Consider the following 12,021-nt stretch of genomic DNA (forward strand, 5'->3'; position numbering starts at 1 on the left):
AGGACAAATTAATGAATAGAAGCATGAGTTAATGGCGGTTTTAGTTTTTATTTGCTCATCAGCCAATAACCCATGACAGATTGTGAAGGCACTGTGTTGGGCATCATCTTCATCTTCGTTTGCATCATTGTCTTTGTTCGCAATTTCTTCAAACATCTTCTCCAGTGAAACTGGTGGTCGGATTCATTTCAAATCTTATATGTGGGACAATGTTTACAAGATGAGTTTACAGTTTTGACAAATTTAGATTTTTGAATTTTTGATAAATTTTAGAAATATTAAAAATTTGCCTTGACATATAATGGTTCACATTTAAAACATGTTAATGGTTACAGATATTAATATAGTTACTATTGAGCATTGATAGGAAGTCATATATGGACTTTCATTTGGGTCCATGACCGTTGACCTTAAATGACCTTGAAGGGTCAAACTCAAGGTCATCAATGTCTAGATTTCAACAAATTTGTTCTTTGAAACTATTGGGCAGATTCATTTAAAATCTTATGTGCAGCTTCCTTGGGACAATGTCTACACAGTTTGTTAACATTCATTCATTCATTATCTGAACCTGCTTTACCCTCACTGGGGTCACTGGGGTCGCTTGGAGCCTATTCCAGCTACTTAAGGGCGAAGGCTGGGTGCACCCTGGACAAGTCGCCAGTTCATCGCAGGGCAGTTTGTTAACAGTTTTGCAAAACTGTTATTTTTTTTATTAATTTTTACAAATTTTTGAAATATTACAAATTTGCCTTTACTTATAATGGTCCATATTTTAGAGGCTTATAAGATGGAAATGGTTACAGATATTAATCTAGTTACTGTTTAGCACCGATAGAAGTCATATATAGACTTTCATTTGGGTTCATGACCTTTGACCTTGAGTGACTTTGAAGGGTCAAACTCAAGGTCATTAATGTCTAGATTTCAACAATCTTCTTTGAAACTACTGGTTGGATTCTTTTAAAATCTTATAAGTAGCTTCCGTGGGACAATATCCACACAGTTTGTTCACAGTTTTGCGAAATTTAAATTTACCTCTTAATTTTTACAAATTTTGGAAATATTGCAAATTTGCCTTTACTTATAATGGTCCACATTTTAATGGCTTATAAGATGGAAGTGGTTACAGATATTAATATAGTTACTGTTTAGCACTGATAGGAAGTCATATATAGACTTTAATTTGGGTTCATGACCTTTGACCTTGAGTGACCTTGAGGAGTCAAACTCAAGGTCATCAATGTCTAGATTTCAACAAACTTATTCTCCGAACCTACTGGTTGGATTCTTTTAAAATCGTATATGTAACTTCTGTGGGATAATATCTACACATTTTTTCACAATTTTGCAAAATTTTTATTTATTTATCTTTTTTTTTTTTCAATTTTTTTAAAATATTACAAATTTGCCTTTACTTATAATGCTCTATATTCTAATGGTTTATAACATGGAAATGGTTAGAGATAGTTATATATAGTTACTGTTAAGCACTGATATATATGGACTTGATTTAATTTGTTGAGTTATCGTCAAGTAAAAGTACCACCCACTTCCACCATCCACTTTCACCCATTTCTGAAAAATCCTAAATCTGCTTGTTTGTTATGTAAAGCTGTTGTTGCTTGTATCTTCAGCCAACATTTTCCAATAAATCTCGTAATTTTAGTAGGTTTTAAAGCTTGATCCATATCAGTTATGTCAACTTGATACTGAAATTAGCATCTTAAAAAAATTGCAGTATCAGCTTATGTCAACATTTTTTACACTAATCCCCCAATTATAGTAATCAAATATTTAAAGGATAAAGGATATACATTAAATTAAATTAAAGGCAGGATATTTTACATTTCTAGGTGATTTTGTTGACTTAAGCTGATAGAGTCTTTACTGTCACAACTCTAAAACAAAGGAAGTATGTTCTCATCAGATCAAATAAGCTGCATTAGCATCGTTAAAATAGTATTTTTACACTTTTTACAATATTTCATGACGGCCTTATTCTTGTTGCTATAATAGAAGAGCAGAACTGAAAGCAGGAAGAATATTTTTACAGTAAACTACTCATAAACTGTCCCTGGTGTCAATGAGAAACGTCAATGAAACTGAGCGAACATCAGTAACAGGTAATATGGGGATACACCGTCCTCCAAAGGCTCCAATTTCTACTCACAATGTATTATTTTTATTCTTTTTTGCAGTTGTTTCTACTGTTTGGATGTGATGTGTCTCTAGAAAGCTGTTTGTAACACTGTAGACATAAAGTTGCTTTTTATTTTTTATTATAGTGTGGCAAAAAACTTTATTATCCAACATGAATTTGTGCAGTGAATAATACGCTTGCTTTAATTCATTACAAATAACTATTCATAAAAAAATATATATAAACAGTAAAATATATACATATTTATTTGCTCTGTAAATAGGTTTGCGTATCCTGCTGAGACCCAGGAAAATAATAGGTCTGGCTTTTTCACATTAAATTATTGTCACGACTGAAAACACCGTAATGCAACAGTTTCAAATAGGTTTTTGGAATGTCCTTTGCAGTGGAAAGCATTTTTGTTTTGTTGGTGTTTTTTTTTTTCTTTGTGAGTAAAGCTGTGAAACTCGTGTCCCCTACAGAGGACAAAAATGCCTTACTGGTCCTCGAGGATATTGAAAAACTTGCAGAAGGATATACTTTGTCTGCCTTTCTGGAAACTGGAATTGACTATTATTTATTGCTTGTTTGCAACACTCTGAAATAAGATTTGTAGGTGGTTTTAAAGGTTTACAGAGTAAGGAATTTAACCCATAGAGACCCAGCGCTACTTTTGTGTCAGTTCCTAAAATATTTTGTCTCTCTATTTAACCTTTCTTAAGTCATTTATCATCATTTATTCTAATATATCCTCTATATTTTTGCATTTTTCCAACAAATATCAGGTATTTTCCTATATTTTATTTACTGATCATATACTTTAAAACCCCTTGAGCCCTATCAGCCCACCTGCGGGCCGAAAAAATTATATTAATATTCATGTACTAGAAAAATATAATAAATCAGGACAATGGATGTTTTTTTCAACTTTTGCTCAAAGTTTAGACCCTAATGTTAATAAAAGTACATCAAAAGTGTATTTTAGTGCAAACTTTAATGTTCAAACATGATTTTTAATCTTTGTGGGATGAAATATACGCTATTAAAAATCTCTGACACAAACAATTAATTTATGCATATCATCGTCAATCCAGCCGGAAAAAAAACAGGCGAGGATAAAAAAATTCTAATTTCTCTTTTAGTTTGTTACAGTTTACTCAGGCATAGTAAGAGATACAATATTTTAGACAATGGGAATAGATTCTGTGAAGTCTGCAAATGTCCATAGACACCAAGAACATCCATCCATCCATCCATTCTCTTCCGCTTATCCGGGGCCGGGTCGCGGGGGTAACAGTCTAAGCAGGGATGCCCAGACTTCCAAGAACATCCATATGAACCTTATTATTGTGAAGTAATTCTTCATTTACTTTGGGTACGTCTTTTTAGGCGTTTTTCCCCTGAAAATATGGTCAGGGTTTAACAGGTTAGTCATCATGCTGAGATTACATTTGAGGATTATTGTATCAAAAACAGAAAACTGAAGAAAAACTGACTTTTTCAGTAAAATCTATCATTAACTGAACATAAACCTAGTGTGTCCATCCACTGTCTTTGATCCAACTCCATGGGTTTTACCGGTGAATCAGTGTTGTAGAAGATGACTGTGTTTCCATGGTAACTACGGAGCCTCTGATCGTCCAAATGGGTCACATTTGATGACCATGAAAAGATGAATAACTTTTTTTGTTTGTTTTTTTTTTATTGTAAAAGGTGACAAAATATCTCCAACATTACTGTTTTTACAGATGTTATCTATTACAGCCCTTTTCATATTTCCTATTTTATACATACAAAAGTGTAAAAAAAAAAACAAAAGAAAAAAATGAACATATGAACTGGATGCTTACAGTTTTGGTATTTCTCACTGAAAAACAATCATAGCATTACAATACCTCTGGATTCTTTAAACATTAAAGAGAAAATATAAATAAATATATACACCTACACCTACACACTAGGGTTGGGAATCTTAGTTTTCAGGCCGATATGACAAGTATCTCAATACAACATCTCCGATTCAATATATTAAAGATGTGTGTATGGCATCTCACAATGCAATGAGATATGATTCACACCCAAATCACGATGCAGAGAGATTAAGCACATTCTGATTGAACACATCCATTCTGGTAAAATAAAATAAAATAAAATATGCAGTGCAATTCAATGAGCTTGATGATTTATTTATCAAATAAGACCATGACTTTTTACAAAGTGTCTTTAGTTCAGTTTCAGAACACGTGCCTCACATTCAGTCAGGTGAAAAAGTTAGGACTTTGTTTCCAAAGTCGTTTCTCTCCATGTTTCTAACACTCAACTTCTTACTCCCTCGCTGAATCCATTTGTAATGTAATGTATTTGTAGTGCAGGTAAAACAGAAAAAAGTCCTGTCACTTTAAGAGACACCTGCGCAAGGTATTCTGGGATGTGCTGTTGGATCTGTATGACACAGTTTAAGGAAGTATCTATGGTTTGTACTGCAGTACTCAGTACAGCTGATCTACAGGGTGTCCCATAAGTCTCCATACATAGGAAAAATAAACGTTTCTTGATGTAAACCATTTTTATTTATATAATATGCTCTATATGACTGCCATTTTGTCGGGAACACATTTCAATGAGTGTCCTCCACTGCTGAAGAACTATAAAGAAGAAATATAAAGAAATACATGTTAGAACCATATGTATTATGTCTCCTATGTATGGAGACTTATGGGACACCCTGTAGTAGAAGTACCTGTTCATAAACCACATGTGGTCACCTCCTTCTGTGTCTGTCACATTCACATACAGACTTTTCAGTATTCATCTGTGCTGCACATGCTCAGTCCATGGGCGGAGCTCAGACTGTTAGTGCACAGTGTACACATCCGCGAATCCACGGCGCATGTTAACGTGGGTCTGAAGGAAAGAAAAACTTTACTCAAATAAATAGTAACACTTTTTAAATGCAAGTAAAAATATATTCTATTGAACGGATCGAATTTTATCGATACAAACATTCAATAACCGATGCATTCCAAACTTTTCATTCACTCGCAGCTTCTCTACCGGTGCACTCGGATCGTGCACGCGCGTGTCGGCGCATTGATATGTATCGGATAATCTTCCCATCCCTACTACACATACATGCACATACATACACATATATAGACATGTGTGTATATAGATAGATAGGGGTTTACCAGGACGAACATAATGTGCTCACACTTTTGTCCCTTCCCAGCGCCCAAGCACACACATCAGTCAAAAACTAAAGTTCACAAGAGTTATTTTTTACAACTAAAGAAGGGTTAGGGGAGGGTGCAGCTAAAACAACAAACAAAAAGTCTTCCACAAGGTTCAAACTAAATTACCTAATCCAAAATAAATTCAAGAAATAAAACACAGAAAACTAACCAAAACTCCCTAACCAAAAACAGGAGAAAAGGTGAAAATAAAAGAGCCGACCTTCCCTACCAGAAAAAGGTTCAAATTTACTAAAATACTATTTACAACTATATACAAACGAAGAATCACATGAAAGCACGAAGACTGATGATCACACACAGGAACACACGGTTGGAAGCTGGCAGGAGGCAAGAGAGAGAGAGCGAAGGGCTGCATCCAGGGCCATTTAAAGGGGCGGGGCAATCACGCTCCACCAATCAGCTTCCTGCAAAACAAACAGACACAAAAAGGGCACAGCACACCTACAGGATGGGGGAGAACACACACACTGAACAGAAACATATATACATATATACACGTAAATAAACAAATTATGACCCAGGGTCATAATACAATATATGTCGCAGGGTTAAAAAAATTGCAATGTCAGTTTTTTCCAATATTGTGCAGCCCTAATAGATAGATAGATAGATAGATAGATAGATAGATAGATAGATAGATAGATAGATAGATAGATAGATAGATAGATATACACACATGTTTATGCAGAAAAAAATAATTCCAAAACTATGGAATGAACTGCTGCTGCACATTAGACAGGCGTCCTCACTGTCTAATTTTAAAACTCTTTTTAAAACCCACCTCTTCTCTTTGGCTTTTTCACACCGCATAGGATGTTGATTTTATTTGCATGGATATTTTATCTGGGGTGGACAGTCTATTTATTTATTTATTTATTGTGTTTTTATCTTTGTATTTTACCTTTTTATTATGTTGTATTACATTTATTTCACTGTACAGCACTTTGGAAACCTTTGTGTTTGTTTAAATTTGTGCTTTTGTGCTTGGATAAAACAAAGAATAAATACAAGGAGATTTTTAAAAAAGAGGACATTTTTAGAGAAGTGATAAAAATTCTGGGTGAGTAGAGGATACAAACTTGATCCATTTGTCCCAAATATGACAAGCTGCATTTTACTGCAATTTTTACATGTGTTGATGGGATTAGTGGTTCTAAACATTTAGATCAGTAGAGGATTTTGGTCATCGGTGGATATTTGCATCTTTATGGGTAAATAATCACACACAATCTGTGGTGCAGTGTGAATTCTATTTCTTTTTTTTTTTTCCAGGAACTAGTGGTGTATCTGTTCTGTTTTTCCTCTTATTTTCTTGTTGACTCAAACCAACACCTTGGATGTTGTTGTCAGTCTTTCACAGGTACTATCACGCCCCGACGCTGGCCAACAGAAGTGCGGAGGACTTCCCTCGGGGCGCAGACCTGTTAGGAGGAAACAGGAGCGAGGTGGCGGCGGGCTTGGTCCTCAACGCCCTCCCCGAATCCTTCATCCATTGCACTCGGGAGAGGCCCGTCCTGTGCCTCCTGCTGATGCTGGGGACATTATGGATGGGCTACACCCTCTACCAGTTTAAAAGGAGGTATGTGCAGCACCGCAGCGCTGCAGCACTCTTTAAGATAAATCACCGGACAAGTTGAAATGGTGCCTTGATGGGAGCTCTGCAGGCTGGGGATGAATAGTGCTGAGTAGGGCCTTGACTCTTAAGACCGTCAGACGGAACTTTCCAGACAGGCTTTTTACAAAGCTCCCTTTTCCGTCAAAGCTTCTGTTCCGGCCTGTGATTTAATAAGCATTAATATTCTACTTCTGATTGCTCCTGGTAATCAAATCAACCTCAAAGCCGGATTCAATCGTGTAAGCAAAAGGCGCACCAAGGTACTTAAGCAGTGTCAGGATTGCAGCCATTGTCCTTGTCTTGTCCACAGTAATTGTATTCCTGTATTATTTGTCTCCCTCCGCTCACTCTCTCCTGTCTTCTCTCTCTCTCTCTCTCTCTCTCAGTCCATTCCTGCATGCCAAAGTGAGGGAGGTGCTGTCGGACTGCGCTCTGCCGATCTCTGTGCTCATGTTCTCCTTCATCGGCTCCTACCTTTTCAGTGACATTGAGCGTTAGTATCATTTATTGCTTCACTGGACATTTTAGCGCTAGAGTGCCTTTAGTGTAATGATATATACCTGTATGTACTTCCTGCACTCAGTTCCTAGAGTCGACACAAAGTAGATCGTTTGCCGCCTGCAGTAATTTAGTCGGTAAAGTAAAAATAGCGGACAGGCGCGCAGGAAATCAACACATTGATGGACCGTTGTACTGAAGCCACTGCCGATAAACACATTTAAAAAGTATTTAACTAAGTAAATTTTCAGTGTTTGCGAAGGTTCCTTGATTATCTGTCGCAGTTTCCGAAGTTTTTTGCCAAGCGTTTGATGTATCCCGGGACCTAAACTCACAAAAACGCATCTGCATTAATAAACTACGCAAGGCAAGGCAAGTTTATTTGTATAGCACATTTCAGCAACAAGGCAATTCAAGGTGCCTCACACAGGACAGTGAAATACAACGACAAGGGAAAAAGAAACACATTTAACCCTCCAGTATCCCGTCCAGCAAGGCCCTTACTAAGCACCAAGTGTGCCTTTTTGGCACACCTGTGGAATAATGTCAAAAAAAATTTTCATACAGTTTGTTTTTTAATTCTTTTACACTTTTTTTCTATTTCATCAACTTGAGCCATAAATAAAAATACCAAATACTCAATAATTGTCACATTTTTTAACCCTTTAAATGCTGTGTTTGTAATGTAAACAAACCATTTTTTTGGATGCAAAAAGCACAAAAAATATTTTTTTTTCAATATACTACATAAAAAATGGATCACATATTATTAGATTTTTTCATCCTTGGCATATGTCAGTGATTAACTCCAACATTGGTTAATTTGCATTATTATTTTTGGTGCTGTTCAAAATACTAGCATCTGTCACCAAGTGTGCCAAAAATGCACACCTATAAATCAAACTATTAAATATTATATATTGATTTATTTTCCTGCTCTAATTTGATTTTATTTTTGTAAATCAAGGTCAGCCCTAATCATACATGTCAAATAATCAATCATTTTACGTTTTTTTTAAACCCTTTAAATGATCTCTTTTTATCATGATGTCAATACATTTTTTGATGCAAAAAACACAAAATGTGTTGTTGTGGGGTTTTTTTTTCAAAATACTACATAAAAATTCATATTATTTGATTTTTGCAGCCTGGCATATGTCAATGATTAACAGCCACATTAACAATGTTTGTGATTTGTGATTTAGTGATTTATTCCGAACATGCAATGAAATTTAACATATATGCACTTGCAAAACATACATAATTATACAAATATCAAGAATCATAACAATCTTAGTCAGAAGAAAAGCGCAATAATTCCATTTACATGCCCGAAAAGGGGTGGGAAGAAGTATAACTTATTTAATCCCACCCCCTCTCCCTACAATATTATTAATAATATATGTCCCTCTTCCTTTTACATTACTCTTCTATATTTATATATCTATTCACACACACACAAACACACATACACACACTCATTCATCAATATACATATATATACGTTTATACATATACACACATACAAATACACATATAATCTTTTACCAATGCCTTTCTTAGTTGGGCTAGCAAATAAATAAACAAAATGTTAATAAATTAATTTAGACCCTCCCCTCTCAAATGAAGCCCAGATATCAGTAAAAGCAGGATTTATGCCTTAATAGCTTTCGGATCAAAAACAGTGGTTATAATGTTAGAAATAGTGCGTTTTAGGCACACTTGGGAGACAGATGCTAGTCCTGTAATTTTCTTTTGTTTACAATGGGCATATTTTAGTTGGTGGCCAGAATTTTAAAGATCATGCAAAAATGAACAACTTTTGAATTCTAACCTTATTTAAACTGTGAAAAATAATATGAAGTTTTTTAACCGGAAGTGCAAAGTGTGCCTAAAAAGTGCACCCGGATACTGGAGGGTTAAAACATTATAAAAGAAAAACATGTAAAAGGTGTTTCAAAACAGCAAGTAAGAAAACAACACATAAAATCCAAAAATATAAAAACACACACATATTAAAGCAAGAGTTGCAGTGCAGAGTTTTGAAGGAGGATTTAAAAAGTCAAAAGCCTTTTAGTCAAAGGCAGCAGTGAAAAGGTGAGTCTTTAACCTTAACTTACTACTGTCATTATCAGTGTACATCACAACAGTATTCATATTGATAGATGATTGATGATGTTAGTCGATGAAATGGGACTGGTGCCTGAAAAAAATCTGCAAATTTAGCGTGTTTTTACTGCGCAAAATCAATATTTGATGGGAAAATTGCAGCAGTAAAATGTTTCATATTGAAGAGAATGATGATGATGATGATTATTATTATTATTATTATTATTATTATTATTATTATTATTATTCTTATTAATAATAATAATAATAATAATAATAATAATAATAATCAATAAAAATATTTTTTTTAAAAACGTATGGTAGAGTTTACTGATAATGATTAAATAAGACTGTTTCAGCTTCCACTTATTAAAAATACTGTAGTAAATGGGTTGCAGGTTTAAAAAAAAAAAAAAAAGCTGTTTTAGTGTAGATTTCTGAGTTTACAGAAGAAATAAGCTGTAATTAAAGTAATGGCAACAAAAAAGTAATTTAATGAATAATAACCAACATCGAAATTAAGAATCTGTGGTGTTAGTATTCCATGAACAGGAACTCAAAAGGTCATTTGAAGGACTTTGAGGATTCTTTTTTTTTTTTTTTTTTCCATGTTTTTATTGATGTGCATACAAGAAAATGAAAGGTACATGCCAATACCATGGCACACTGATGACAACATTAAGCAGGTTTGTAAACACTTTACGTTCAGATCTGCACATTTTTTAGGAACAAATAACAATGAAACCTGATAAACAATACAATGAAAAGAATACTAAGACATAGTATGAATAAAATAATGAAACTGGTGACGTAAACATAAGAAAAGAAATAAATAAGTAAATAATAAAGGGAAAAAAAAGAAAAAAAAGGGGGGGGGATTACATTGTCTGAAAAAAAATCCATAAACTTAGACACACCCTTAGACACACCCTTAGACAAACCCTTAGACACACCCGTAGACAAACCCTTAGACACACCCGTAGACAAACCCTTAGACAAACCCTTAAACACACCCTTAGACACACCCTTAGACATACCCTTAGACACACCCGTAGACAAACCCTTAGACAAACCCTTAAACACACCCTTAGACAAACCCTTAGACACACCCGTAGACAAACCCTTAGACAAACCCTTAGACACACCCTTAGACAAACCCTTAGACAAACCCTTAGACACACCCTTAGACAAACCCTTAGACACACCCTTAGACAAACCCTTAGACACACCCTTAGACATACCCTTAGACAAACCCTTAGACACACCCTTAGACAACCCTTAGACACACTCTTAGACGAACCCTTAGACGAACCCTTAAACAAACCCTTAGATAAACCCTTAGACACACCCTTAGACACACCCTTAGACGAACCCTTAGACGAACCCTTAGACAAACCCTTAGACACACCCTTAGACAAACCCTTAGACACACCCTTAGACAAACCCTTAGACACACCCTTAGACAAACCCTCAGACACACCCTTAGACACACCCTTAGACAAACCCTTAGACACACCCTTAGACAAACCCTTAGACACACCCTTAGACAAACCCTTAGACACACCCTTAGACACACCCTTAGACAAACCCTTAGACACACCCTTAGACACACCCTTAGACAAACCCTTAGACACACCCTTAGACACACCCTTAGACAAACCCTCAGACACACCCTTAGACACACCCTTAGACAAACCCTTAGACACACCCTTAGACAAACCCTTAGAAACACCCTTAGACAAACCCTTAGACACACCCTTAGACAAACCCTTAGACACACCCTTAGACAAACCCTTACACACACCCGTAGACAAACCCTTAGACACCCCCTTAGACAAACCCTTAGACACACCCTTACACAAACCCTTAGACACAGCCTTAGACACACCCCTAGACAAACCCTTAGACACACCCTTAGATAAACCCTTAGACACACCCTTAGACACACCCTTAGATAAACCCTTAGACACACCCTTAGACAAACCCGTGGACACTGTGGATAATAGTGGATGTAGCAGATGAAGGTGCAGTTCAGTTGTAATCTTGTGTTTCTTTCAGTGTTGGTTGTGTTTGTGGAAGTGTATTCTTTACATGATGTGGATTTGTCCTTAACGCCGGTCCGGTCTAGTCCGGTCCGGTCCGTGTCCCAAAGGTATCAGTGCTGACCTTGATCTTCTGCAGGTCATCCACTGATTTATACACTTGAATTAGATGATTCAGGTGTAGATTCATTACATAAGATATAATAGACATGAGAAAAATACAGTGTGACACCATGGTTTTACAATTTCAAAGTTCTACAATGTTTAGAAAATCTACACTTTGGAAAGACTTTTTATTTAATTAATTATTTATTTATCTATTTTTCATTGATTTTATTAATTAATTTGTTTTAAATGTTT

The 12,021-nt window shown here is 35.5% G+C and overlaps 1 protein-coding gene across 3 annotated transcripts in view; it reads left to right on the forward strand.

Moving 5' to 3' along the window:
- slc4a11 (solute carrier family 4 member 11) overlaps window positions 1-12,021 on the forward strand; it is a 403,848-nt gene that overhangs the window by 338,459 nt on the left and 53,368 nt on the right. For all 3 annotated transcript variants that reach the window (XM_030126744.1, XM_030126745.1, XM_030126746.1), the window contains 2 exons: window positions 6,748-6,976; window positions 7,399-7,505. In XM_030126744.1, the coding sequence (XP_029982604.1) occupies window positions 6,748-6,976; window positions 7,399-7,505 (336 nt within the window). The remainder of the gene's footprint in view (window positions 1-6,747; window positions 6,977-7,398; window positions 7,506-12,021) is intronic.

This window comes from Sphaeramia orbicularis, chromosome 22 (genome assembly GCF_902148855.1).
Source record: "Sphaeramia orbicularis chromosome 22, fSphaOr1.1, whole genome shotgun sequence".
NCBI classification, from domain to species: domain Eukaryota; kingdom Metazoa; phylum Chordata; class Actinopteri; order Kurtiformes; family Apogonidae; genus Sphaeramia; species Sphaeramia orbicularis.